Source organism: Microtus ochrogaster, chromosome 1 (assembly GCF_000317375.1).
Source record: "Microtus ochrogaster isolate Prairie Vole_2 chromosome 1, MicOch1.0, whole genome shotgun sequence".
Lineage (NCBI taxonomy): Eukaryota > Metazoa > Chordata > Mammalia > Rodentia > Cricetidae > Microtus > Microtus ochrogaster.
This window is the reverse complement of record NC_022009.1, coordinates 80,014,180-80,040,603: the sequence shown is the minus strand read 5'-3', so window position 1 is coordinate 80,040,603 and position 26,424 is coordinate 80,014,180. Positions and strand designations below refer to the sequence as shown.

The 26,424-nt window shown below is 41.9% G+C and overlaps 1 protein-coding gene across 6 annotated transcripts in view; it reads right to left on the bottom strand.

The window, feature by feature from the left end:
• The window catches only part of Hdac9 (histone deacetylase 9), a 674,620-nt gene that overhangs the window by 577,882 nt on the left and 70,314 nt on the right, over positions 1–26,424 (bottom strand). For all 6 annotated transcript variants that reach the window (XM_026782512.1, XM_026782516.1, XM_026782520.1 and 3 more), the window contains exon 2: positions 23,106–23,225. In XM_026782512.1, the coding sequence (XP_026638313.1) occupies positions 23,106–23,127 (22 nt within the window). In that variant the 5' untranslated portion in view covers positions 23,128–23,225. The remainder of the gene's footprint in view (positions 1–23,105; positions 23,226–26,424) is intronic.

Here is a 26,424-nt window from a genome sequence, read left to right as displayed (position 1 = left end):
AGAGAAAAGGGTATGGAAGTCAGGCTTTGCTGACATCCGTGCAGGGCTTCCTAGGGAGTTAAAGCTTGCATTTGAAATACTGGTACATTTATAAGTGAAGAACAACTGAGTTCTAACGTGCATATGGGATTATAAAGCATAAATCAATATTTCTTTTATCGTTGAGGAATAAAACACCTCAGACTTCACTAAATCTTGACTTAGAGCTCAATGAAAAAATACGGAACCCACTTAATTTAGCTAGATAATTCGTTCCCCGGTAAAGGAGTGGGGAGTTGGTAGAATTGGAAACAATACACACTTCCTAAATTGAACTGATACAAGTCATAAATGGTACTGAAGATTTCCATTCTATAAAAGTTATCAGCTTGTTGTTCCAACGCCTACCTGATTACATATAAAAAACAACTCTTTTCTTATCTATAAGGAGCTATAAATGATCATTGCTTTTCAATGTGTTGTTACAGTTTACTGACTGCTTATCCAAATGGTGTTCAGAGACATGTTCAATATTCATGTCCCCAGAATAATCATCATTCATATAATCTCTAGTAACAAAACTATGAGACTGTGAGCCAGGAATGACGCCACATACCTGTAATCTCTGCACTTGGGAGGATGAGGCAGGAGGATCAGAGATTCAAGGCCATTCAAAGCATAAACTTTAACATGCCGCGTGATAGTCTAGTTTATTCTGTTGCTCAATTGGAACATAATAAATTCATTCCATATCCCATAAGTAGTTTTTGGCATGTAATTTATAAAACACTGGACAAGTTCACTGAAATAAACCATGATGTTACAGCCTGGAAGGCTTGTCCACGGCCAGTGCTCCTTTATTTTTGCTTTCCCTTCCTCTTCGCATTAGAAACTCGCCAGCTTCCTTATCAAAGGGGTATAAAATTTATTTCCTAGGATGCACGTTACTGCTAAACTTTACAATGAAAGTCTGTTCAAGGCATCCTGCAACGAGAAAGTATCTATTGACGAACTTTTATTTGCCAGCCCCCAAGGCTGTTTGCATCTTTCTCAGGCATCACGAAGAGCAAGGCAGAAGGGTATTAAACACTGGCAACGCGTGACATAAGTTCAGATTTTAATTAAGTGAAAGGCACTTCAAACAAGTTGCAGTTCTTCCTTTCAAAACATTGCTCCCTGAAAAAAAAAAAGGGCTTCCAAAACAGCCAGTTGTGGTGGCACACACGGGAAGGCTGTAACGAAGAGGCAGCGGTAACGAAGAGGCAGCGGTGGAGGGTCACCAGTTAGAGGTTGGCCGGAACTACAGATTTTCAGGGCTGGAGAAACAGCTCAGAGGTTGAGCACTGATAACTCTTCAATAGGAACCAGCACGCAACGTGGTAACTAAGAACCATCTGTAACAGGTAACTGCAACCAGTCCCAGGGGACCTGACACTCTCTCCTGGCATTTACAGGCACTGAACACACATGGTGCAAGACACACACGGTACACAAGCAAAACACCCATAAACATGGACTATAAAGAAATGAATAAATAAAGAAATAAACAAACTGGTATGTATTTTCACTTTTGGTAGTCTTAATCTCCTACCTTCTGCTGTGATATACCCACCGCATCTTCAGGGCTATGTAGAAATACTGGTCAGGATAAGCTAAGCAATTCTCTCTGATCATAACTGTTTTCTTTGGTGATCCATCACAAACTGTGAAGGTCTGGCTCACTTCTTCCCATCACAACTGCAACACCACCTAACATACTGCCCCACAAATGCAATATAGTCTTTGCACAGAACGCGTAAGGCATCATGAACACCTATCGGCAGTTCCTAAAAGCTTAACTCTGAACTTCAAACTTGATTTAAAAAAAAAAAGTTCCTTGTGTATGTGTGGTACTCAAATGTTTAAATCACCTCACTTCAAAACGTGATGGGTAAAGCCACAAAGCTTCAAATGCTAAAAGCACATCCACACACAAAGTTCAAAGAGACACAGGTGTCAAAACTTTAGAGCCACTGCGGTCCTGCAGTTGGAGCATGCCATACATTTTATAACCTTGGCAAGACCTATTTTTGTTTTTCATTTTTTAACCTGTAGTTCTAGAAGAGCCGTGGCGTCCTCTTCTGTCGCTAGCTGACTGTGCCTCAGCATCCATCACTTGCTGCCGTGAGGGATCGCACGAGACAAAGAACAAGACTCACGGAGGGTTCTCTGGGGCAGTCTGAAGTCGCTCCTTCAGGAATCTCGCAACAGTGTAAACACAGTTTAACAGCGCTATGTGGGTGATAAAACTCACGAGAAAAAAATCTCCAAGCTTTTAGTGCATAATTCCTCCCAGTGTTTACCAGGTCTGCAATGATGATTTGATAAGTACGTTTAACTTGTCAAGCAGCGTTCCTTCACCCACACCGGTCATAAATGACAGGCCTACAATTTAGTTCCCTCCCTGCCTCATAATCAGACTCATGGTAGAAACTACACTGAGCTATTTTCCCTATGAGCCTTTGGGGGGGGGGTTGTTTTGCTTGTGTTTTGTTTGAGTTTACTTTTTGCCTACTTGTAAAAATCACAAGAGTTCTGTGCAGGGGAGGAGAGAGCTACCAATGGAGGCTGGAGATGAAATGGACAGAAGATGAAGTAATCTTAGTACACCCTAAACTCAGTGGTTACTTAGTGAGCCCTGCAACACAGCCCACTAGATACCGGGAACCAGGATGGAATAGCAGTCTTCACCCGAGCTGCTAAGACCAAGTTTAGGAAAGAGACGTAAAGGAACCTCCAGCTAGCTTGATAAGTATAATTCTGAAAACATTTTCACTCAGTTTCACAGGGAAATGTGTACCGGTGTGAAAGAGAAGGACGCTTTTAACAATGGCTGAAATCTGAAAGACAAACTATCTCCTGTGTTTCACAGTGGTAAGAGGCTGCAAGCTGTCCCTGACCAGGTAACAAGTGACAGAGACTGGACCTAGGTAGATTCACCTCTAGGGAGCTTCAAAGCCTATGCTCTTTCTCTCAGGACAGGATACCCATGATCATGATATCTATGGTCAAGACCTCTTGGACACTTACAACATTTAAAATACTGTTTAAATACTGTATTTAAAAGACTATGTTCATGTAAAAAAAGTCCAAGTATCATATTGCTAAGGTAAATCAACCATGGATGGTGACAATATATCATTTCACCTTCTGCTAGGACGTGGTCAGTGCTGTCTGTGAGAGCCAAGGCTTCTGCTATGACATAGTCAGTACTGTCCATGAGAGGCAAAGTTTCTGTTATGACATGGTCATTACTGTCTGTGAGAGCCAAGGCTTCTACTATGATGTGGTCAGTACTGTCCATGAGAGGCAAGGTTTCTGCTATGACCTGGTCAGTACTGTCTGTGATAGCCAAGAATGCAGCAATGCAGTTACTCTTGTCCAACACATGCAAAGCATCTAATCAACACACCGTAGATGGACAAGTGGATAGATGCATGGATAGATGAAGAAAGGAATGAACATTCACATCCGTTTGTTCACACTCAGAATACATGGTCAAAAAGATTATTTTAGGAGGGCGGTGATGGCACACGCCTCTCATGCCAGCTACCAGGAGGCAGAGGCAGACAGATATCTTTTCTTAAGCCATCACTTAATGTGACATTAAGTTTCGGGACTCATTTGACAGTAATATGTGAGAAATGGTGGCCAGGAGGGAAGATGATAACTAAATATCACATCAGGTTGATCTGGCATCTTCCACATGAGGTAAACAGAAGGACAGCAGTGCGCCGGCGCTCAGAGCGCCATGGAGAAGCACTGCAGGTGCTCAGAGCACCATAGAGGAGCACTGCACTCATTGTGCTCCCAAGTCTCTGTAAAACACTGATGATTCAGGCTCAGGATCTTCAGGGGAACATAGGAACTTAAGAACAAGCCTGAGCCCACGTAAACCTGGGAAGCATTGACTGTATATAGGAAGCAGCGTATTGCTGAGAAAGCTGGAAATGTGACGTGTCCAACTCCTTGGACACGAAGTCATGTACTGTCAGCACTGGTAATTACGGTAGCCCTAAGAAGAACGATACCAAACTCACAGCACTACACATAAACACGAATGGAGGAGACAAGACTGCCTGAGAGCCGCTGGGGACAGGAGCAGAGTTGGGCGCCATTGTTCTGCCACAGTGGCTAAGAAAACATCTATGACGTTCGAAGAAAGTATAAGTTCCTTGAGTCTTCTACTGTGAGTGTAAAAGGATCAAGTCATCTCTCTAGGGAAGAGATGTCTGGATTATTAATAATATGCTCAATGTGCTACTATTTTATTCGTTCCTTAATCAGATCCTATGAGGTAAGGAAATCAGTTCCTACACTTATCATTTTCATGTTAAAGGTGAGGAAATCTGAATTCAGAAAAGTTGAATGAACTTGAGCTCATGAATGGCAAGGCCTGGAACTCGAGGTCCTTAAGCACGTTTGCTGAGCTACCCAGGGGTACCACTCCTCAGTCTACTTCATCCAGATGGACTATCACTCTTTTGCTTCCACTCCAAGTTTAAAAAAAAAAAATGTGGCTGTGAATAATCGGGATTGTGGTTTGGGTAAATCCCAAAAGTAATGCTGTTTCCTCAAAATCTGATTATAACCAGAGTGGCCTTCTTGCCACCAGTCAGGTGCCAGTGGCCAGTGCTCCAGGCCTCCTGTTCTTTGCTGGCATCTACAGAAACATTTGGTTCAGAAGGAACAAGGCACTTTGCAAAAGCTGAACATATATCGTTCGTACCAGTTCTGTGATTCCTTATGCAGAAAACGCATGCCAAGAGTCACTGAATTTTTAATTTACCCAAGAGTCGCAGTTGCTCTACTGACTTTGAATTATTCATTTGTAAATTAATGTACAGTTCTAATTGAGAAATTAGACTAACACTGGGGAAAACAGGCCATGGTTGAAAGTCAATAACATAGGAAAATGAGTGAGTTTAGATAAAGAGAAAGGCTTTCAAAACCATGAAGATGTGGTCTCACATCCTTGAAACAACTACCATCAGAGGTAAGTGTGTCCCCTTCCAAAACAGGACTGAAGAGTGTGGTTTTCATAGCTCATTAGACAAGCCTGTCTCCATAAGAAAGAGGCATGTTATTTCCCAAATATAAGGATTCTTTTTTGACTCTCTGCTACTCTTTTGTCCTTTCTTGGTGCTGACTTTATCAGTGGTCTTCAGGGAAATGGTGACAAGGATAATCATCATGGGGATTAGCAAAAGTCAAGTGGCATCAGGATGACAGAGATAGAAGACCTGTTTGAGATTCTGTGTCCCACCCCTAAATACCCACTCATCCCCTGCTACCCCTATTTCTCCAACCAGCTTTCCTGCATAGTTCAGGCTGAAAAGCCACCAACTTTCCCAATGCCATTCAAATAAACCACAGGCCTTTCCCACGGCTGACTAATGTCCACATTTTCACCAGAAAATGACTCACCCTGTAAGCCTTTCATGGAGAAGTCGTTTGATTTCCTTTGGTTTTCATAGGACACTTTTCTCAGATTCCCACTCATTGATGCCCTAATAAGGCCGGAAGATCACATCTTGGGTAGTACCTGCAGCACTAGACCAATAACACACACAAGACACAAGTGGGGATAGCACTATGGTGTCTTACAGATGTAGGCATGGCGCTAGTTTCACGATAGTGGAAACTATAAAACTGAAAGGGAAAAGTTGTGACTCTAAAAATACTGCAAAAATGCTGTATTACGTGATTTAATATATTTGACACACCAGAGAGCTATTATAAAGTCCTCCTTATTTAATACCCTAAAACATTTTAGTTAAGATTATAGACCCTAATCGCAGAGAAATCAGGGACAAGAGAGCAATACAAATCCCAGAAAATTACCCAGTTTCAGCAAAACATCCATGACAACAAAGAATTTTAACTTCTATATCTGCAAGACAATAATTTTATTTTGCCAGTATTTTTTTTTTCTTTTTTTACCTGAGCGGAGGACCAAACCCAGGGGCTTGTCCTTTTTTGGCAAACACTCTACCACCAAGCTAAATCCCCAACCCCTGCCTGATTAATATAGTAAGTCTTTTAATGACTACTCTTTATTAGCGTGGTAGACATAAGGAGAGGTTAGAGCAGGAAAACGCCACTCAACAGTCAAGATGCCTCCCGATTTCTATTATTTGTCTTTTCAGTATCTTAGCCCACCAACTGCTTAAAATGACAAGAACAGTGAAGAGCTCTGCGGAGATCCTATGCTTGCATTACCAGCCCTTCCTATGCTGTGGAAAAGAGCGAGGAAGCCAGAAAAAAAATGGAAGCCAAGAAAGACCTCAAGGATTCGAGATGGAACCAGGCTCAGAAAAACAAGCAACAGAAGTTGAGAGATTTGTTTACGTTTGTCTCTTTCAAGCTGTTGTAATTACTAAATATGTATAATCTTAGGCTCAGGTAGGAACATTCAGAATTGAGAGATTGGTTCGTTGCTTATTTGAATACTTAAGAGTCATTTTTTTTTTCAGTGAGTTATGCATTCTTTGACTGGCAGCCTTGGGCTTGGGAAGAATTAAACACAGACCCATTGGCTTTTGGGTCCGTGTCGTTCACCCCTGCTGATGTCATCTGAATTTGTCAGTTTCCTTCCTTCCATCCCTCTGCTGTCTGCCTTCCATTCAGTCCCATTCCCTGGCTATTCCTCATAAACATTTTAGATAAACCGCCTCCGTTTTTATTCCCCACACTGCAGTCTGTTCCGAAGGCTTGCGGGATGAAAAGCTGGCATCCAGTGAATGCAGAACTCACAGTCATAGTCCCAATGTTTTAAATCTATCAGACCATCAGTTGTTAAGCAGAGTATATTCCACTCCGTGTTAGAAAAAAAAACACACCTTCATTAATTACAAAAACGGCCGGTCCTAACTCAGAATTCTCAAATTCTTATGGTTCCAGACTGACAAGCTGTGTCAAAAGAAAACTGGCTTCCAGATTTGAGACCATAACCCCCACTTCCAGCCTCAAATCACCAGCAGCCCCAATGTCAAACCTCTGTAGATCTTCTCCTCATCATCTTCTCCTAATAGATGCCTGTTCTGATCTTATATATCCATCAAGGGCAGTTTGAAGGTTTCCTTCTCCAAATTCCCTTTGACCCAGGAATGCCCTCATTCCCCTAGGAGCCTCCGAATGGTTTTACTCATCAGCCCTGTACGATTGCTCTCCTCATCAGATAAAGCATGAGCGTTCTGTGTGCAATGCTATCGCCACAGAAGACTCTTCTTTTGGACTTCTTAAAAAAGACCTGCTTCGTGCCCATGTGATGAGGAACAGGCTGATCTTGATGCTGAAGCTGATCACTGACAGGCTGATAGAAACTGGTAAGACTAAGCATGCCCTAGGAAGGTCTATGTTCTGTGTTTGTGATTCATGCATTCCGTTCATTTAACTGAACTGGCAGTGACACACGTCTCTCCACCACACTCTTACAGACACTTTACAGTTTACACACTGAGCACAGCCTGCAGTTACTGGTACAAGGCACAAGCCCCGAACCTGAAAGCGGTTAGTGCTCTAGACTCAGAGAAAAGGAAACATATAAGGAATAGCGCCTACAGCTTGAATGCTCTCTATCACCTTCCTGTCACCTTCTGTATGGCGATGGGGTGGACAGCATGACGACTTTATTAAAGGCAGTGCAATGAGCAAGCTACGGTAAACCTGGCCCCGTGTCTGGCACATACCACAAGGCAGGAAATAAAACTTCAGAGAATGAACGGATAAACAGAACAGCAACGTCTAAACAGAACTGAAAGGTACCATAACTTTGAAAATTATTTCTGGTCTGGGACTGATGAATAATGGCCCTCATTCCTACCCAGAGATATCTTCAACTCATTGCTAGAACCATAAGTACTGTTACAAATGAAAAAGAAAACAGGGGAAATGATTTCACATAGGTAATTTAAGACCTTGAAAAGAAAAATGTATCCTTGTAAGGCAGAGAGAGAACTGACACCCAGAGGAGAAGGCTGGAGTATGATAGTCAGAAACCAAGGAACCCAGCAGCCAGCAAAAGGCAGAAGAGACCAGGTGGGTGCTTGTCCAGCCCCTCAGGTGTAGAGTCCTGCTGACACCTTCATCCCATCCTAGTGAAACTCATTTTGATCACCAGGAAACAATATATTTCTCTAATTCTAATCTAAATTAAGTGTGAGTTTGGCACAGCCACCCCCAGGAAATGAATAAAAGTAGGAGAGAAACTGGTCTTCAAACAGCCAAAGTAACTCAAACAATACCCTAGGGCCCGCTGGAACAAAGTTGGCTTCTCTGAGGGGCTGCCCTGCTTCTCTGGTTCCAACTCTTCTGCAATGCTGCTGCAACATGCTTAGGAGCCACAAAGCTGTGCAGTTCTTAGGTCTAAACATAGAAATAGAAACAATCTCATCTAGACAAGTTGGAAACTGCTAGTGATATCTGATTTTTAAAAAAAAAAAAAAAAAGCTAGTTTCCAATACATGGATGGTCCAGAAAGACATTAGGATGAATTTTTCGATTAAGTCATGTGTAATCAACATCCCATAGCCAATGTCCAAAGAATTGGTGCTGTGGATAAGGGCTGCTCATGAAGAATGCAGAAAGCATAAAAGTGTGATGAAAAGGAGAAGCAAGGTACTTGTAACCACTCACAACCGGGCATGGGACGGAGCGGACATAAACACAAAAGAGGGGAGGACACGCTATGCTTGCTCAAAGGTGGGAAGGTCTTGAGACAATGACAAAGTGGAAGATTGAGACAGGACCAGGAAAATGAGCCCAGGTACTAATCTCCTCTGCACCGAATTTTCCCTGATTTTCCCTCTATATGCTATGAATATGTTTTATTACCAATGGTTATTGAAGAAGCTGTTTCGACCAATGGTTTAGCAGAGCAACCTCAGGCAGAAAATCATAACAGAGATATATATAGAGAGAGAGTAGGCAGAGTCAAGGAGATGCCATGTATCTGCCAAAGGAGATGGTCACCAGAACCTTACCCGTTAAGCCTCAGCCTCATAGCAAGACACAAAATAATAAAAGTGGGTTATTTTAAGATATAAGAGCTAGTTAATAAGAAGCCTGAGCTTTAGACTATATAAATAATCTTAGATATATATTTGCATAGTCTTTAATTAATAGTTAAGTAGACAAGAAAAAAAAACATACCCAAAGCAAAGAAAAAAAATTTTTTTTAGGCCCAATGAGCACAAACACTTCTCCACTGAGGGGTGGAGAGTGGAAGACTAAGCTGTCGGGAATATAAAGGCAGCTGAGGCAGAAAATGCCAAATCCTTTTCACCCCTCTTTTTGCTGGAGAACACACAATCACAGCAGGATGTAGGCATTTCCTTAATGATCTCACAGTTATAACAAGCAAAATAAACAATCCAGCCCTAACATGTCACTACTCCCTTAAGACACCAGTTTTCCTTTGTAGTTTAAGAATTAGTCACTCATTTAGATTGGGGCGAGTCCCTGTGGATTCAGCGAGTTTGTGGATCAGCTAATGGGTTATGGCATTATTGTGAACAGACACTGCTCCGCAGGGGGCTGGACCATTGCATCATTTGGCTTGTGATAAACAAAGCCTACCCAAGAGGCTCCCCACAGTTCTGAAAGACATGCCCTGCTCCTGTAGACGCTTTGCCACCATCCTCAGAAAAATGGACAGACAGGAAAGGAACCAAACTTGATTAGCTAAAGCCCATACTAAGAGGTCACTTTCCCCGTCAAATGGCATACCACAACATCATCTACCAAAAAGCAAAAAGCACATTTTTAATGGAGATGCACAGAATGTGTAAGAGCCCATTAGTCTCCATGAAGACAGCAATCATTTCTGCACAAGCTCATCATTTTAAAAAACAAAATCTAAACTTTCATATACGTTGAAAACTTGTCAGTTTCAAACTTTTTGCTGTTTACTACTTGTCTTCAAAAGGTAGCTCAGGTAATAAACGTCTTGTAGGGATGAGGGCCCGTGTTTGATCCCAAGAACACATAGCAGAAAAACAAAAAGCCAGGCAGTGTAGTATGTGCTTGTAATCTCTGTGCTGGTTGCCAGACGCAAAGAGATCCTGAGTGCTCATTGGACAAACGGCCAGCCTAAGGTAACATAAAGTTCCTGATCAATGAGAGACTTTAGCACTTAAGTATCTCAAGAAAAAAAAAAGCTGGATAGCACCCGAGTAATAGCATCCGAGGTTGTCCTCTGGACACCATGCGCACCCATGCGCACGTGTGCACACACACACATACACACACCACAAGCATACTTACTAATAAACAAAATTGCATTAATTTTTAAAGTTTGGATTATTAGGTCAAACTCAAAAACTAATATAAAATAATACCCTTTGGACAAGGGAAGTTCCACAAGGTCCCACTAAATAAAGACTTGCAGGTGCTCACTGGTTACTGAGACGGAGACAGAAGTTTCCTCCTAGGATGAGCTCTCACACAAGTTTTCCATTCCCGCGTGGTGAGCCGTGAACACACGTACACATGAGCAAATCTAACTGGACTCGTAAGTTGTCTATGCTTGTATGTACACACACGTGTAGCAATAATGATTCAAGGAAAGGGTGGGACTCTGGAAGGGAGAGGACGCGGGCGGGAGGAACCGGGAGGGGCAAGGGCCAAGTTGAGCAATAGGAGAGGGTGCTACCTTAGGGCACAGAGTCAGGAGCAGGAGGCCCTGGAGCAGAGTCAGCTGAGGTCTCACAACGTCCACTTTCATGCAAAGAGTTCCAGGTTCTTGTTCAAACCTGGTCAGACGTTTGCCCCCTTAGGGGATTTTCCCAAGTGGGAATTTTAACCTTCCTGCCATTACAACAGCCAATCAGATTCCTGCCTTCACTTAGATGACCCAATCTGAGAGGAAGAAGGGAGGTGTGTGTGGAGAGTTAGTCTTGCTCTGAATAAGCCTTGCCTGTATTCTGGACTCCAAATCTCTGCAGCATCTTCTTCAGGGAAGAAACCAGCCCCTTTAACAGGCCCCTAAGCTGAACATTGCCGATATGCATTCATATACGAAGGTCTCAGAAAATCAAATTAAAAAAGGAGCATTTCCAGCAGGTCCTTCATGGACAGCTGTCAGGGTGAGCCAACCCAAGTCCCACCTGTGGGTCTGGGTGGGAGCTGAGCTGGGCAGTCCTGGCCACTGGGTTCACCTGCCTCAGGCAAGGAGGTGGAGCCAGCTCCCCTACACACTTCAGGGTCACTTCTCCCTCCCTCCTGAGTGCAGGGGCCACCTCTCCAGTGAGGCTTGGGTCCAGTTCTCTAACTGCAGTACCCAGTGAGAGGAAGGGCCAGCAAAGGATGGGGTGGCTCAGTATGGCCCTCTGATTTCATCATGCATGGTTCCTATGGCCCTCTGAGGTGACACAGGCCACAAACAACAGCTGCAGTTGGACCATGGACTCAGACATGATTCTCAGCAGCAGCTCGGGCCTGGACACCAACAAGCACACAGGTTATGGTCCCAACTCTGGGCTTCTGTGGAAGAGACTGGGCCTGTAGAACAATATCCACGGGATCTCCATGACTTGGGGAGGCCATAGGTACCTCAGAGGAGCTCTGGTGAAGACTCGTGATGATGGTGTACCAGAAAGCTGAGGCCTTAGGCCAGATCAATGACTCCCTGCAATGAACATTTGCTAGTAAAACTGATTGGATGAAGGGGTGAACTGTGTGACAGATGGTTCCCAGTGCCACCAGGACTGCAGAAGAGGTGTCGGTGAGACAAGAAAGATGGAGATGCAGAGAGCTTCTTTTATTTTGGTTTGGTTTGTTCTTTTGTTTGGTTGCTTACTTGCTTGTTTGCTTCTTTGTTTTGGTTTGATTTTTTTTAGTTTTCAGTTTGGGGGAGTGCTGCAGGGGCTAGGGGAGGATAGGGACGACTGGGAAGTGAACAGAATTGGGGTACATGATGTGAAATTCCCGAAGAATCAATAAAAAAATTATGCTAACTGAAAAAAGGAAGCAATTGAACATTCTATTACCATTTCCACTCAAGCATGTATTGGGGAACACTGTAGCACCAAAACAAGCAGAAGCCCAAATTACTAAAAAGAAAAGGGCGGAGTCTGCTTTTATTACTGCACTAGATAAGTAGATCTGAGGACCTTTCCACATTAATGGAAGTCACTATGAAGACACAAGTTTTACAGATAATGGCCACTGTACTGAAGAGCTTACTGCTAAAGACACAGACAAGCCGCCTCAGAAGACAGACAACATTGCAATGGGTACCAATAAACTGAGGGAAAATGATTACTATGAGCTGTCATTCAAAACCCATATCTCATAAAGCAGGCAAACAAATAAGATGGAAGGGCATAGCTGCCAATGAACACAAAGCAGAAGGCCCTCCATTGGCTGCCTCCATCCTCCCCAAGCACCAGCATCACCGTCAGTCAGAAGCCACCGGAAAGGCCCTTCAGTCTTCAGTTAGTTGGCTCCTACTTATGCTTGGCAGTATGTTGTTCAATTGAAGGCAAACCATGGAAAACAATGACTGAGTTCCTTCACAGACCTCACCCAGAGAGAAACAGGCCTTAAGAGAAAGGCCCTTGCCCTCAGAACACTTAGTCTGGTTGGTAAGGCAACCTACAGCACCAGAGAATAAATGTCAGAAATGACAGTAGCTTCAGATCTCCATGAGCGTCACTGGAGTCAGAGCTGGGTCAGGAAGGCTGAAAGAGCAGGGCACCCATCAGTGACAAACACGCACACACAGGTCCCCTCAGGGGAGTCAGGCATGGGGTAGGGAGGTACACAGAACCGCTGGCCACCAGAGCAGGCTTCACTGAGGAGAAGAGGAAGGTGGGCATTTACAGGGTACAAGGTCCCTGTGTATCTCAGGGAGAAGTACACACAGGCTGACATTCCTTTAGCGGGGCAGAGGCTGGATGAGGTTAGGACGAAAGAGGGGTAATCTTTGTAGAAAGTTGCTACCATGTAGGCCAGAGAAAGGCTTCCTCTTCAGAGAATCCCAGAGCACTGCAGTGCGCACCAATGACCTTCCCACAATTCCACTTCCTCAGCTCTCTTTGCCCCTCATTTCCTTCATTTTTTATGATATCCCTCTAATCTAATTTAGATGAGGGCAGAACAAGAGAAGATTAAAGTAAGATAAAAGGCAAATTATTAGCTTCCCCACCAGACAGGAAAAGGTGCCCTAGGGTGCCACACCCTTTGAAATTTGTGGATTTAACAGCATAGCCACTCAACACATGCCATGGTATCATTACTGCTCCTCCATCTACGGCGGCTTTCTGGATTTTCTAGTAGGTCCTTTGGTTGCGATAGAATGTGTGGCCCTTTTAAAGTACTTTTCTCAATTTACTTTTTAACTTCAAGCATAAAACCAAAATATAACACATGCAATCTTTCTTTACTAAAAAATAATCATGATAATTAAAGCATTTAGCACAGGTATACATGGAGTCAAAAAAATCACAAAAAAACCCTCAAAAGCGTTCAGAGTTATAATAAGCTTTCTGAAAATAGTTTTAAATATTTTGAATAACAGTGTTTCCAAATTAGATATACAGTAAGAAGAGGCAGGTTTTTTAGAAGAACAATCAACTGGTTATCACTTATTTCAAACACCCGCACACCCTTAGTGAAAATAAACCAACATCCATGCCCAGGAACCTACTGGACAAATGTCTGGAATCTAAAAAGGAAGGCAAAGCCATTGTCTGGATATTCTTCTTCTTATCAGACACAGATTCTAAGAAGAAATTCGGAGCAGTTTCCAGTGGAATTCCAACACTAATATCAAGAGGGGGTGCTCTCAAAGCTAATCAGGCAGTGTTAATTATGCAAGGATCACCGAGAAGCAGCCATCTATCTTAAGAGGAAAAAAACCACAGAGTGATCCTGAAAACAACTGGAAACAATTTCATAGTTTCTCCATTTCCTGGAACTTGATGGGAGACTTTAAAGGAAAATACATGAAGCTTTTATCCATGAGGCTCCCTTCTGAATACTAAAGTAACTCCAAAGCAAATTGAATCAGTGTCTAAGTGTAAGTACACATTATAACATTTAAAGATCATCATTTTCATGGGCAGCACAACAACAATCAAATCCATAACATTTCCTCACCAAGTGGGAACTCAAATATCATTGATACACACAGAAAATACAGAAAGGACCAAGGGAATGAGGAAGAGGGCATAAAGACAAATTAACACTGGGGCCTGGCACAGTGCATGTGCCTGCAAAGCCTTCACACAGGACACAGAGGAAGCTCTCTATTGCAAATTCAAGGCCAGCCAGGTCTGTAGGGCAAGGTCCAAGAAAGCCAGGGCTACGCCCCAACTCCCAGAAAACAAAACAAAAAAAAATCAAATGGAGGATTGAACAAGCACATGTATTTTGCTCTTAGTAGAAAACGTGCTTTCTCCGAGTTGACTATGTTACAAACAATTTATTATTAGAGATTTTAGTTTCCTAATAATAAATGAAGACATGGTAAACCATAAATGGGAAAGACTGCTATTCACTTATTCACACACACAAACTACAAATTATATATATAGCATAATACAACACACACATATATTACGTATATAAATTAAATATACAGCAAAAAAAAGCATTGGGGGTTATTAACAAAAGTGTGGGCTACCTTACAGCCCCTCTGTACTCCCTTAAGATTACTAGTCTGTTATAAAGTGGGGGATGGAAAGGAAGAAGACAGGACGAATGTTTTGGGTCTCTTGAAGGCGAACACTGGGCAATATAGAAGGTTGGAAACATCGCATAAATGCTCCACAGAACGCTGCTAACGAAGGCTGGATATATTGCATTAGTACTTAAGTTTAACTTGTGAAGCTTCAGAGAATACCGAGACAGGCACTGCGTTAGAATTGCGTGCATGAAAAAATCAACGTAAAGTTTGGAGCACTGTGTATTTGGCCTGGAATTTTAACCTAGTATTCTAAGCTATAAAGGTGTATAAAACGTGACTCCAATATGCCATAAAGATCAGACAGGAAAATCAAGCATAATAACTTCAAAATTCTTCTTCCTCAACATACATGTGATTACAACTTCAAATTGGCTGCTAGGATATTCATATATGGATCAAAGACATAAGAAATGTACATCAGACACCCAACGTCTACTTACTGGAGAGTTCCCACTAACAACTTAAACTTTCTCTTGGCTACATTAGACATTATCTAGTTAACATGACTCATGGGCAACCATTTAACATGTAATAAGTGATTTGTCCTGACTTTAACATGTCCATGCTCCTTTGAAAGAATCTTCCTTAACTCTTTAGTTGTTAGTTTAATCAAGAACATGTCATCTCACCATAGTATGTATTTGTAATACCTTATTCCCACTCAGAAGCAACACACATGTTCAAGACAAATCTAGGAGAGACGAGCTGGTTCCTTACCACACCCATTCCCTTCTTAGAAGGGTACAGCTACCCCATTCATTTCTCACCCTCCTTTGTAGTTAGGGATTCCAGGAAATAAATTACACCCAATGGTATGTGAACAGAAGCGTACAGCCTGCTACGGCAAACAATCCACTTCTTCTGTGTTCCTTCCCTCATCTACACAGGAAAGTGCACAGTATCTTAAAACCATATGTTAGGAAGAACAAGAGACCAGAGCTGCACAAGGCCTTGAACAACCAAAAAGAACAGCCACCACTCAGTAAAGTATTTCAAGACTTCATCTGAAAGAGGAAGAACCTTTCCCTCTGTTTGAGTCATAGTCCAAGGCTTCTTTACAGTGTTATAACAATGCAGACAGTGGGTATTGTCTAAACTGTGAGCTGTCCACACATGTGAACCGTGAGCTACCCACACGTGTGAACCGTGAGCTACCCACACGTGTGAACCGTGAGCTACCCACACGTGTGAACCGTGAGCTACCCACACGTGTGAACTGTGAGCTACCCACACATGTGAACTGTGAGCTACCCACACATGTGAACTGTGAGCTACCCACACATGTAAACTGTGACACGCAAAATGGAGAACAAATAAATGACCAACACATTCACACCGAACAGTGTAGAGAGAGCTGTATCTCCTTGAACAGTCTGGAGAAAGGCATGTGTCTCACTTGACATTCTACAGAAATGCATGCATTTCACTGGATATTCTATAGAAAGGTGTGTGTGTCTCTCTGGACATTCTACAGAAAGGCATGTATCTCACTGGACATTTTAGAGAAAGGCATGTATCACATTCTACAGAAAGGTATGTGTCTCTGGACATTCTAGAGAAAGCCGTGTGTCTCACTGGTCATTCTAGAAAGAAGCATGAGTTTCTCTGGACATTCTAGAGAAAGGCGTGTATCTCACTACTGAAGGACCATCTCTTGGGAATTGAAAAAATGAATAAAATTTAAGTTTCAAACTTAAATTTAAGTTTAAGACATTTTAACTTAAAAGTAGCAAAATAACAAATCACTTATAAGCTAATTTGAAGAAAATAGTTCAAAATAATTAATAAATTTATAGCAGTGAATCCCATGAATACTGTAACCTGGGACAAAATCTTGTCTCAAAGCATGTCAACAGATTAATCTATTTTACTGTCTTGGAATATTTTTGAATACTGTTTGGCTAAGAGCCTGACGGTGTTCTAGTTCCTTGGTACCTCATAGAAGGACATCTGACCTGCATCCGACTACAAAGCCAAGTTTTGTGTGCACCCAGGGAAGCATAACCTACTTGATTTGTGCTGCAACACTATTTCATTAGCTTTCATTTTTACAGTAACATTATGGGAAGAAAAGCTGGAGAAAAACACTCACTTGGACATTATGATATTTGTTTGCAGCTCTGTCCTGGTTTCAGCTTCCGGCTTAATGACTGAACGGCACCGCAGAGGGTGATGCACCGGAGCGAAAGTGGTGAATCATTAAAGAGTTCATAAATTTTAAAAACAGGGGCAGGCCTTCTGGGTGCCATATGCTTCTAGAAAACTCACTGTTGTGCCGTATTAATTGAACCACGAAGCCTTTATTAGTTTCCTTTAAAAATGCTTGCAGAGAAGCTTTTATTAACGATTGCCCTCAAATTGTTTATACTACTTAGCATTTCCATAACAACTTATATTTCAAAGAACTTTTTGATCATTAGTTAAATCTATTTTACATTTCTATAAGGGAATGCAGCTGTAAAAGAGAGACACAAAGGGAAATGCCTGAACTAATTTTTGCCCAAGATTTGTCAATGAATAAATGAATAGGGAATGAGAAGACACACAGAAGACAGGATCTGGTGAAACTTTGGCTGGAATAAATCAGCGTGTTCTCTTACTTGTTGTAGGCAGAAAAGTTGTTGTTAGTATTGCCATAACAATGACAGGAATGACATATTGTCATCTAGCAAACTCTATGAGCTGATCCATAGGGAGAGCTTTGGCTAAAGTGATTTTAGAAGTTACTGAGAAATTCCAAAGCCCATAGGTTTTCACAAACCTAAAGGTGTCATTATACATTGTGCTTGGAAAATTTGAGAGTATGCATTTTAGAGAAATTTACAACATTAAACTTACATTTGTCAAAATTAAAGATGCCGAGATCATTTTCGGATTGGTGCACCCAATTATTCTTCTCTTAAAATAATTCTACCTTTTTTCTTTATTGTATAATTTTAGCTTCTTTGTCAAAAATCAGGTGTGCATAGGTGTGTGGCTTAATAGCTGGGTCTTCAATTAATTCCATTGGTCAACCTCTGTTTTTACGCCAGTACCAAGCTGTTTGCATTACTGTAGCTCTGTAATAGAGCTTGATGTCAGGGATCCCTCTGGAAGTTTCTTTATTGTACAGGATTGTTTTGGCTATGCTGGGATTTTTGGTTTTCCATATGAAGTTGATTATTGTTCTTTCAAAGTCTGTGAAGAATTGTGTTGGGATTTTGATGGGGATTGTATTGAATCTATAGATTGCTTTTGGTAGGATTGCCATTTCTACTATGTTGATCCTACCTATCAAAGAGCATGGGAGAGTACATCCCATGTTCCTCTTTTTGGGTCTTGGGCGGTCCTTGGACTTCCCACAGGTCAGGGAACCGTGATTGCTCTTCGAGCCAATGAGGAGGGGGACTTGATCTGGGGAGGGGGAGGGGGAGGGAAATGGGAGGCAGTGGTGGGGAGGAGGCAGAAATCCTTAATAAATAAATAAATTTAAAAAAGAAAAAAAAGACACCAGAAAAAAAAAAAAGAGCATGGGAGATCTTTCCATTTTCTGGCATCTTCTTCAATTTCTTTCTTCAAAGACTTAAAGTTCTTGTCAAATAGGTCTTTCATTTCTTTGGTTAGTGTTATTCCAAGATACTTTATGCTATTTGTGGCTATTGTGAAAAGTGATGTTTCTCTAATTTCCCTCTCAGCTTCTTTGTCATTTGTATACAGGATGGCTACTGATTTTTTGAGGTGATCTTGTATCCTGCCATATCACTGAAGGTATTTATCAGCTGTAGGGGTTCTCTGTTAGAGTTTTTGAGGTCACATATATAGACTATCATATCATCTACAAACAATGAAAATTTGATTTCTTCCTTTCCAATTTGAATCCCCTTAATCTTTTGTTGTATTATTGCTACAGCCAGAATTTCAAGAACTATGTTGAAAAGATATTGAGATGGAGCTGGCATAACTGGATGTCAAGATGTAGAAAAATGAAAATAGATTCATATTTATCCCCATGCACAAAACTCAAGTCCAAATGGATTAAAGACCTCAATATAAATCTCACCACACTAAACCTGATAGAAGAGAAAGTGGGAAGTACTCTACAACACATGGGCACACAAGACCACTTCCTAAATATAATACCAGTAGCACAGACACTGAGAGCAACAATGAATAAGTGGGACCACTTGAAACTGAGAAGCTTCCGTAAAGCAAAGGACACAGTCAATAAGACAAAAAGACAGCCTACTAAATGGGAAAAGATCTTCACCAACCTCACATCAAAGAACTGATCTCCAAAATATATAAAGAACTCAAGAAATTAGATATCAAAATTCTAAATAACCCAATTAAAAAATGACAAACAAAACTGATCAGAGAATTCTCAACAGAAGAATTTCAAATGATTAAGACTTACTTAAGGACATGTTCAACATCCTTAGCCATCAGGGAAATGCAAATCAGAACAACTCTAAAGAAACATCTTACACCTTCCAGAATAGCTAAGATCAAAAACACCACTGATAACTTATGCTGGAGAAAATTTGGAGTAAGGGGAACACTCATCCATTACTGGTAGGAATGCAAACTTATACAACCACTTTGGAAATCAGTATGGCGCTTTTTCTCAGAAAATTGGGAATCAACCTATCTCAGGATCCAGCAATACCACTCTTGGTCATATATCCAAAGGATGCTCAATCATACTACAAAGGCATTGTTCAATTATGTTCATATCAGCATTATTTGTAATAGCCAATACCTGGAAACAACTTTCAACCAAAGAATGAATGAAGAAAATATAGCACATTTACACATTAGAGTACTACTCAGCCATAAAAAAACAATGACATCTTAAATTTTACATGCAAATGGATAGAATTAGAAAACACTATCCTGAGTGAGGTAACCCAGACCCCAAAACATGAATATGGTATGTACTTACTCCTAAGTGGATACTAGCTATAAACAAAGGACATTGACCCTACAGTTTATGACCCTAGAGAAGCTAAGTAATAAGTAAGGTGAGCCTGACAAAATTGGGAGCATGGGGGTGGGGGGAGAAGGGAGAGTAGAAGGGGAGGAGAGTAATGGTCTGTCCTGCCCCTTTAAGAAAAAATCTCCTCCCTCTCCCCCATCTGCTGAGGCAAGCAGATCTTCCTTCCACTTCAAGCCTGTGAGCTTCTTTTTTGCTCTCTCTCCTGAAGAGGTAGTTTTTCCTCTCTTCTCCCCCTCTTTCCCCTCTACCTCTCTCTCCTCATCCCCCTTCTTCCTTCCTCTCCCCTTTCCTCTTCCCTCCCATAACCCATTAAATAAATATCCAACCTCACTCTGCATGGTGTGCCTATCCATCTCTCTCTCTCACCTGCCAAGGCTTCTCGTGGAGCCAATTGACCCACCGAGGTCTCTCAAGGAATGGCGCCATTTTATTTTTACCATTACAAGGGGTGAGGAGAACTTGAGAAAATGGGATAGTAGAGAAGGAGGGAGGACAGAGATGAGAGCAAAAAAAGAAATATCTTGATTGAAGAAGCCATTGTAGGGTTAGCAAGAAACGTGGCTCTAGAGAAATTCTCAGGAATCCACAAGGATGACCCAAGCTAAGACACTAAGCAATAGAGGAGAGGGGGCCCAATCTTGACTTCCCCTGTAGTCAGACTGATGAGTATCATAAATATCACCATAGAACCTTCATCCAGCAACTGATGGGAACAGAGGCAGAGACCTGCATCAGAGCACTGGATAGAGCTCCCAAAGTCCAGTTGAAGAGAAGGAAGAATTAGAATATGAGCAAAGAGGTCAAGACCATGATGGGTACACCAACTGAAACAGTCTACCTAAGCTAATTGGGTCTGACCAACTACAGCCAACTTGAAGTTGGAGTGGGCCAAGGGTTGTACTGTTTCTGTCTCTCCCTCAGAGGGTTTTATCCATAGACAAAACACATGTTTTAGTGGCTGTACCCTGCTGCATTACACACTACATAGTAAGAAGTAGGCCCCCAGTTAACTGTGTGTGGATGAATAGGTGCTTCAGCTGCAGCACTCGACAGACTTCCCCCCATACTCCCCAGCACCCAAAAGAATCCCCAAAATTCTAACTTTGAACATTATTGGGGTAGCAAGATTGAAATAACTACCAACAAATGTTGCATACAAAAATCAGTACTTATTGTTTGACTGAATACATAATCAAGACAGTAATCATTTTCCTTGATATCAATAGTATTTGAGTATGGATAAAAAATGTTTCTGAAACTAATATCTATGCACGGGAAAAATAAGATTTCACGCTACTACAGGACCAGTTTTCAAGATGAAAATAAATAATCTAAAACTATTAAAGAATTTTGGAAGCAATGAAGTATGTCAATGTCTCTGTCTTTGTACAGCCCTGGAAACTGTTTATGGAAGAAAACAATGTAAATGGATGATGATTGCATAAGACCTATTCAAGTCTCTGTGTGGAGTTTTTAAAAAGAAAAATGTAAGAAAAACATTTTCTGATTGAAACAATCTGATTTTTATTTCACCAGTGACAGAAAGCTCTATGGGACACTAACAAAAAAATATAAGAGCATTTTGGCAGCTGTGCCAGAATATTTTCTTTTATATACAAAGTGTATTCCAGGTCTCTGGTTAGACTATGATATTTGAAATGAATGTAAGTGACCTCCACCCACCCATAGGAGTCAATTCCTAGGCTATTTTCAAATTTTATTCATAAATACTTTTCAGTTAATTGGGACCTTTTTATGATGTCAAGCAGAACCATACATATGTTTAAAAAGAATACACAAGAAAATATTAGAGGCCCTAAGATCAAATGAGCCCCCTTCATGGCTTCTCCTTTATTGGCTGCTTTTTCACTTCTCCTAATTGAACCATCACCATAACTGGCAAGGACTTCTGCAATCAAACAGCAGCCTCTAGGGACATTTTCATATTATAAAATCAGCATCCATAAGATCAATATTCTGTGGGGCAGGGTATGTTTACTCTTATTGCCAAATATTACCATGAGAAGAATATAGTTCACCATGGTGGCTCTAAATGAAACACCTCTTTTTTTAAGCTATAAAATTTTGAAATGTTAAATTGAAACAAATACCCATATATCCAAATGCTACCTAAATAATGACGATACTATTTTAAGTTTATCCCAGAAGAAATGGTAATAACGCTATTCTGTAACCGCAGTGAACAACACAGCTCACAGAACACACACTTCACCAGGCCCTGTGGGGGTGAAGGGCGAAAAGAGAAGGCAAAAACTGAGACCTACCGTTATAAATCTTGGCCTGAATGCAACATCCTTGCCAAAGGGAACTTGTAAAAATCACCAATTCTTGGCCCGCCTCTCAGAAGGATTAAGCAAAAAATTTTGTGTACAAGACTTGTTTAAACAAATTCTCCAAGAGAAGTCACTGCACATGGAAGTCTGAGAGCCAGGAGGCTATCCAAGGATCCAGGTCTAGGTAACCCCTTACCTGTCCAACCAGAAGACACAATCCCTATTGTAAACCAGACTCGTGATCCAAACCTGGAGCACCTACACTGCATCCTCCACAATCAAGCTAGATTTCACTATAATTCCCCGTCAGCAGCCTATGGGGAGCATCGAGCATGGCCGACCAGACAGTGAGAACCAAGAGGCGTTCGTCTAGGTGTGCACTCCAGAGGCTGAAAGCATTGGCAAGAGGTCCGCTTTGATGAACTCTGCAAGCGTATGACATTGGCTTTGACCGAGAGGATGGGGTAATCACAGGTCACCATGACAACACAGAGATAAATGGGAATGACGAAAGCAGAAAATGCTCTCACGGGCTATCTGTGACTGACATGTGGTAGCTGAACCTACTCCATCCTCTCAAAACTTGGATCATATTTGTTCTAGGAGCAACTCCCTGCTCCTGACGGAATGGGTGTTGCCAGCCCTGATCACAGTACTTGAGCCGCACATATGACTGTCTCATAGGAAGCAGGCACTGAGGTTAGTATTAAATGTGTACATAGGAAGCAGGCCGAGCCGCAGCGAAAGGCGGGAAGTAAAATATCCTTCCTGCATGTTCAACAGATGGAGGTGGAGTCCACACAGAAACTGACTACCACAGCATAGTTTAAAAGCCAACAGAAAAATTAAATTCTTGCATCATATTCAATATTGATAACAGCAGAAAATTTAATCTGAACATTCATTTAGAAACAGATAACTCAATGGTCAGTGCTTAGACAACAATGAAAGTGAATTACTCAGAAGGTAGACTAGTTACTAGAGAATTAACTATAGAATATAAAATCCAAAAGGTATTATATGATTATCCAATCTCTAAAAGAAAAAAAAATGTTCCCTGATGGCTTCAATTGCCTGATTTGAAGCAACACAAAGCAATAAGCGTTCACGAGGCTCCGGGACTGACCTGGTTGTGCGGGAGAGCTCATTGTGGAGGAGACCAGAGGGGCTGACGGCGGAGGGTGCAGAGTCACGGCTGGCTCTCTGCTGGCAATGGCTGTCCAAGTGACGGTGGCAGAGGAGAAACCTAGGGTGTAAGAAAAACCACACTGTGGAATCTACAGGTTACGTAAGTCATAGGAAAACCAGAGAGCTGGCTGTAGATCTCAGCTCAGCAACAACTTACTGGGGTCCTTGAGAGTCACATGTCCTCAGCCTCTAACTCTTCAGCAATAGAAGGGCACATGTGAAATGGGGCAACAGGTGAGTTCTGCAGTGTGTACCTAGCAGTATGTGTCTCTGGGTTTGACCCCCAGCACCGAAAAGGGGGAAAAGCCAATGACCACCTGGTTTGCAGCACAGGGATTTTGTGACCATAGAGCCATAGGAATAAGAGAAGCCAGTGAGTGAAGAAGCTCTTCATGTGACTACAGCTGGCTTCCAACTTGCCATTTTGTGGCTGTTTCCATTCCTATAGAAATTGGAAATCAATTTTTGGAGGTCTGGATATAAATATCTCACTGCATAACATTTTTAGCTGTTATTGTCAAATATTTACTGGTAGGAACAGAACCAGTTGGTGGGGGGAAAGCTGAAGGCCTAAAAAAGCAACAAAGGGGTCATAAACCATAGGAGTGACAAAAAAAAAAAAAGAACCATTACAGACTCCACTTCTTGAAATCTTTTGCAATCCTTGTTCCTGCTAAAAGCAGTAAGAGCCACTCTCTCTAGGAGCCACTAACAGGATGGGCTGGCTCTTGGAAGGGAATTTAAGGGGCTTTCTGCTCTGCGTCTGGATGCACTTAGAGGAAAAGCTATTCATTCCAAGGACATCTCCCTAACAGCTTACTGGAAAGGCAAACTTAAAAAAAAAATAGAAGAAAGAAAAGAAACTTAAAAAGCTATCCTTAGCATGCATTTTACTAAACAGAGCTGACCTGCAGATATGGGCGCTCTGAGAAGCAGGTCTCTGCCTTCGAAAACACGGCATATTTATGACACTCTTTTCCACAAGTATTTTCAAAGTGTTATTACTATTTTTGCAAGGAAGTATAAAGCTGGATATAAATACATATTTCTTTGAGGAAATATATAACAGCACCAAGAATACCACTAATGCTGTAAAGATCTCCACATGGAAACCTGCATTACTGAAGCAGTCTAGCGGGGTGGCGGGTCTCTGCAGACTGCTTCACACTCTTCAGGCTTTCGTAAGCACTGAGACTTAATGACATTGAAAACAGGCATTTTGGTAAACCCTCTTTAAAAACCAGACAGGGTCCGCTCATTTTATCGGAACTATCGATAGGTTTATGATTTCTCTATCGGTAAGAATGCAGCATCTCTATGAATGGAAGGAAAAGGCAGAACAAAATCCTTTGCTTTTCATATAAGAAAATGGCACCTTAATAAAAAGATCTCGGTGTCACACCCACTGCTCTGAGGTCACTGCACAGCTCTTCAGAATCACTAGCTGCATGCAGACGGTGCATCGTCATGTCTGAGCTATTGTTACAAGAACGAAACTAATAGTAATGTTTGTCTCCATCTCTACTGACCACCCGTCACTACCCTTCGTAGGTGAAAAACATCAACATGTTTTCTGCTTCATAATTCAATACAAATAAATAAAGGAGTAAATTCCACTAGGATTTAAATTTTTAGACAATTTTAAATCAACAAATATGGCTTCACAATTTTGGTTTTTCTTTTGTATTTTTAGAATGTATCCTGAACCATCTCATAAATGCTCTAACTACCTTCCTGAGTCACAGAGAGTCTGAGTAGGAACTGTACACGGTCATCCTGAGAGAAGTAACCCGGACCCACAAAGACAAATGTTGCATGCTTTTTCTCCAGGTAGATGTTGGTTTTGAATCTCTGCATACATGTGTTTCGTATGAAATAGCCACAAAGGTCAGGAAGCTAGGAGGAAACCATAGAGGGAAGGGCTTGCAAGGGATGAGACACATGTGCAGTGATCTAAGCACGGCAAGGGGAAAAGTGGATCAGAAGGGTTAAATACGGTGTGGGGTGCAGAGCAGAGCAAGGCGGGTGGGGAGGTAGAACTAACAATAAAGGAATTCTGAAGATGCAATATGAAAACCTAATACTGTAGCAGCTCCTAAAAAGATCCTATCTACATATGCATACACATACACACATACGAGTTTAAATGCTCCCCTCTACAACAGGGGAGCATGACTCCTGCTAGAAAACACAGGCTAACAAATAAATAGACCAGTGCTGGAAACAAGATACCTCTTTTGGAGCTGTTGGCCAGTGGTGTCCCGTAGGCCCCCACATATTATAAGCTATTAACAGTGTTCTAACCGTCCCCCAGAACTTGAATGTAAGACCATGTTAACTGAAAGCATTACATAATTGGGTTACAGAACCAGAGAAATAAAGTAGGTGTTCACCTAGAAGCTTCCTGTCTAATGGTTAGCCTCCGTGGTCTAGAAGGTACAATGAATGCTACTTACTGGAGGAGAAAAGTAGTTACCAGTCTTAGCCGTGAACTCTGTGAGCTACAATAACAACTGGCCTGGCAAGACGTGTCCACTGGGACAATGGCGGCATTGATGTGGAAGGAAACACTTTCTAGATTTGATGCCCCCTTCAAAACATTACTGGGGCCAAGAACCTGTTCCTAGATAGGTCATAGGCCATAGACTCTAAAGAAAAACCTACTAGCACTATTCTGTGAAACGAACACAGCATTAGGCCAACCCCTAACAACTTACTGCCAGTTCCACAAATCAGTGAATCTCTCAACTCTTGTCAGAGAAAGGTTTTCTTGCAGTAGAAGGCAATTAGTACAGAGACGCACAACCAGTCAAAGAGAAGAGAACAAAAGACTTTGGAGTGCACATGGCTGAACGGGAAGTCTATACCACGCCCCTCCCGGTGAGGTGCAAGGACCCGGATGAAGAGCCGAGGTGGAAGATGACAGGGAACGATGAAAATGTGAGCTCATAGCAGTTGTGACAGCACACACAGGAACTGTGCGAGCTCAAGACAGACAGAATCCAAGCACGGAGCAGGGAGTGGGGATGAAGTCCTACCCAGAGCTGGGGAGCTGCCGGCAACAACTCATGGCTGCTGGGAGGTAGAGGGTCAGTTCTGGTAAATGGTCCATCAATCTCTTTCCAGGGCAGGCCTCGTACCCGACAGTGTTTGCACAGCACATATCAGACTCAATTACTCATTCAGAAGAGGGGAGAGAGAGAGAGAGAGAGAGAGAGAGAGAGAGAGAGAGAGAGAGAGAGAGAGAGAGAGAGAGA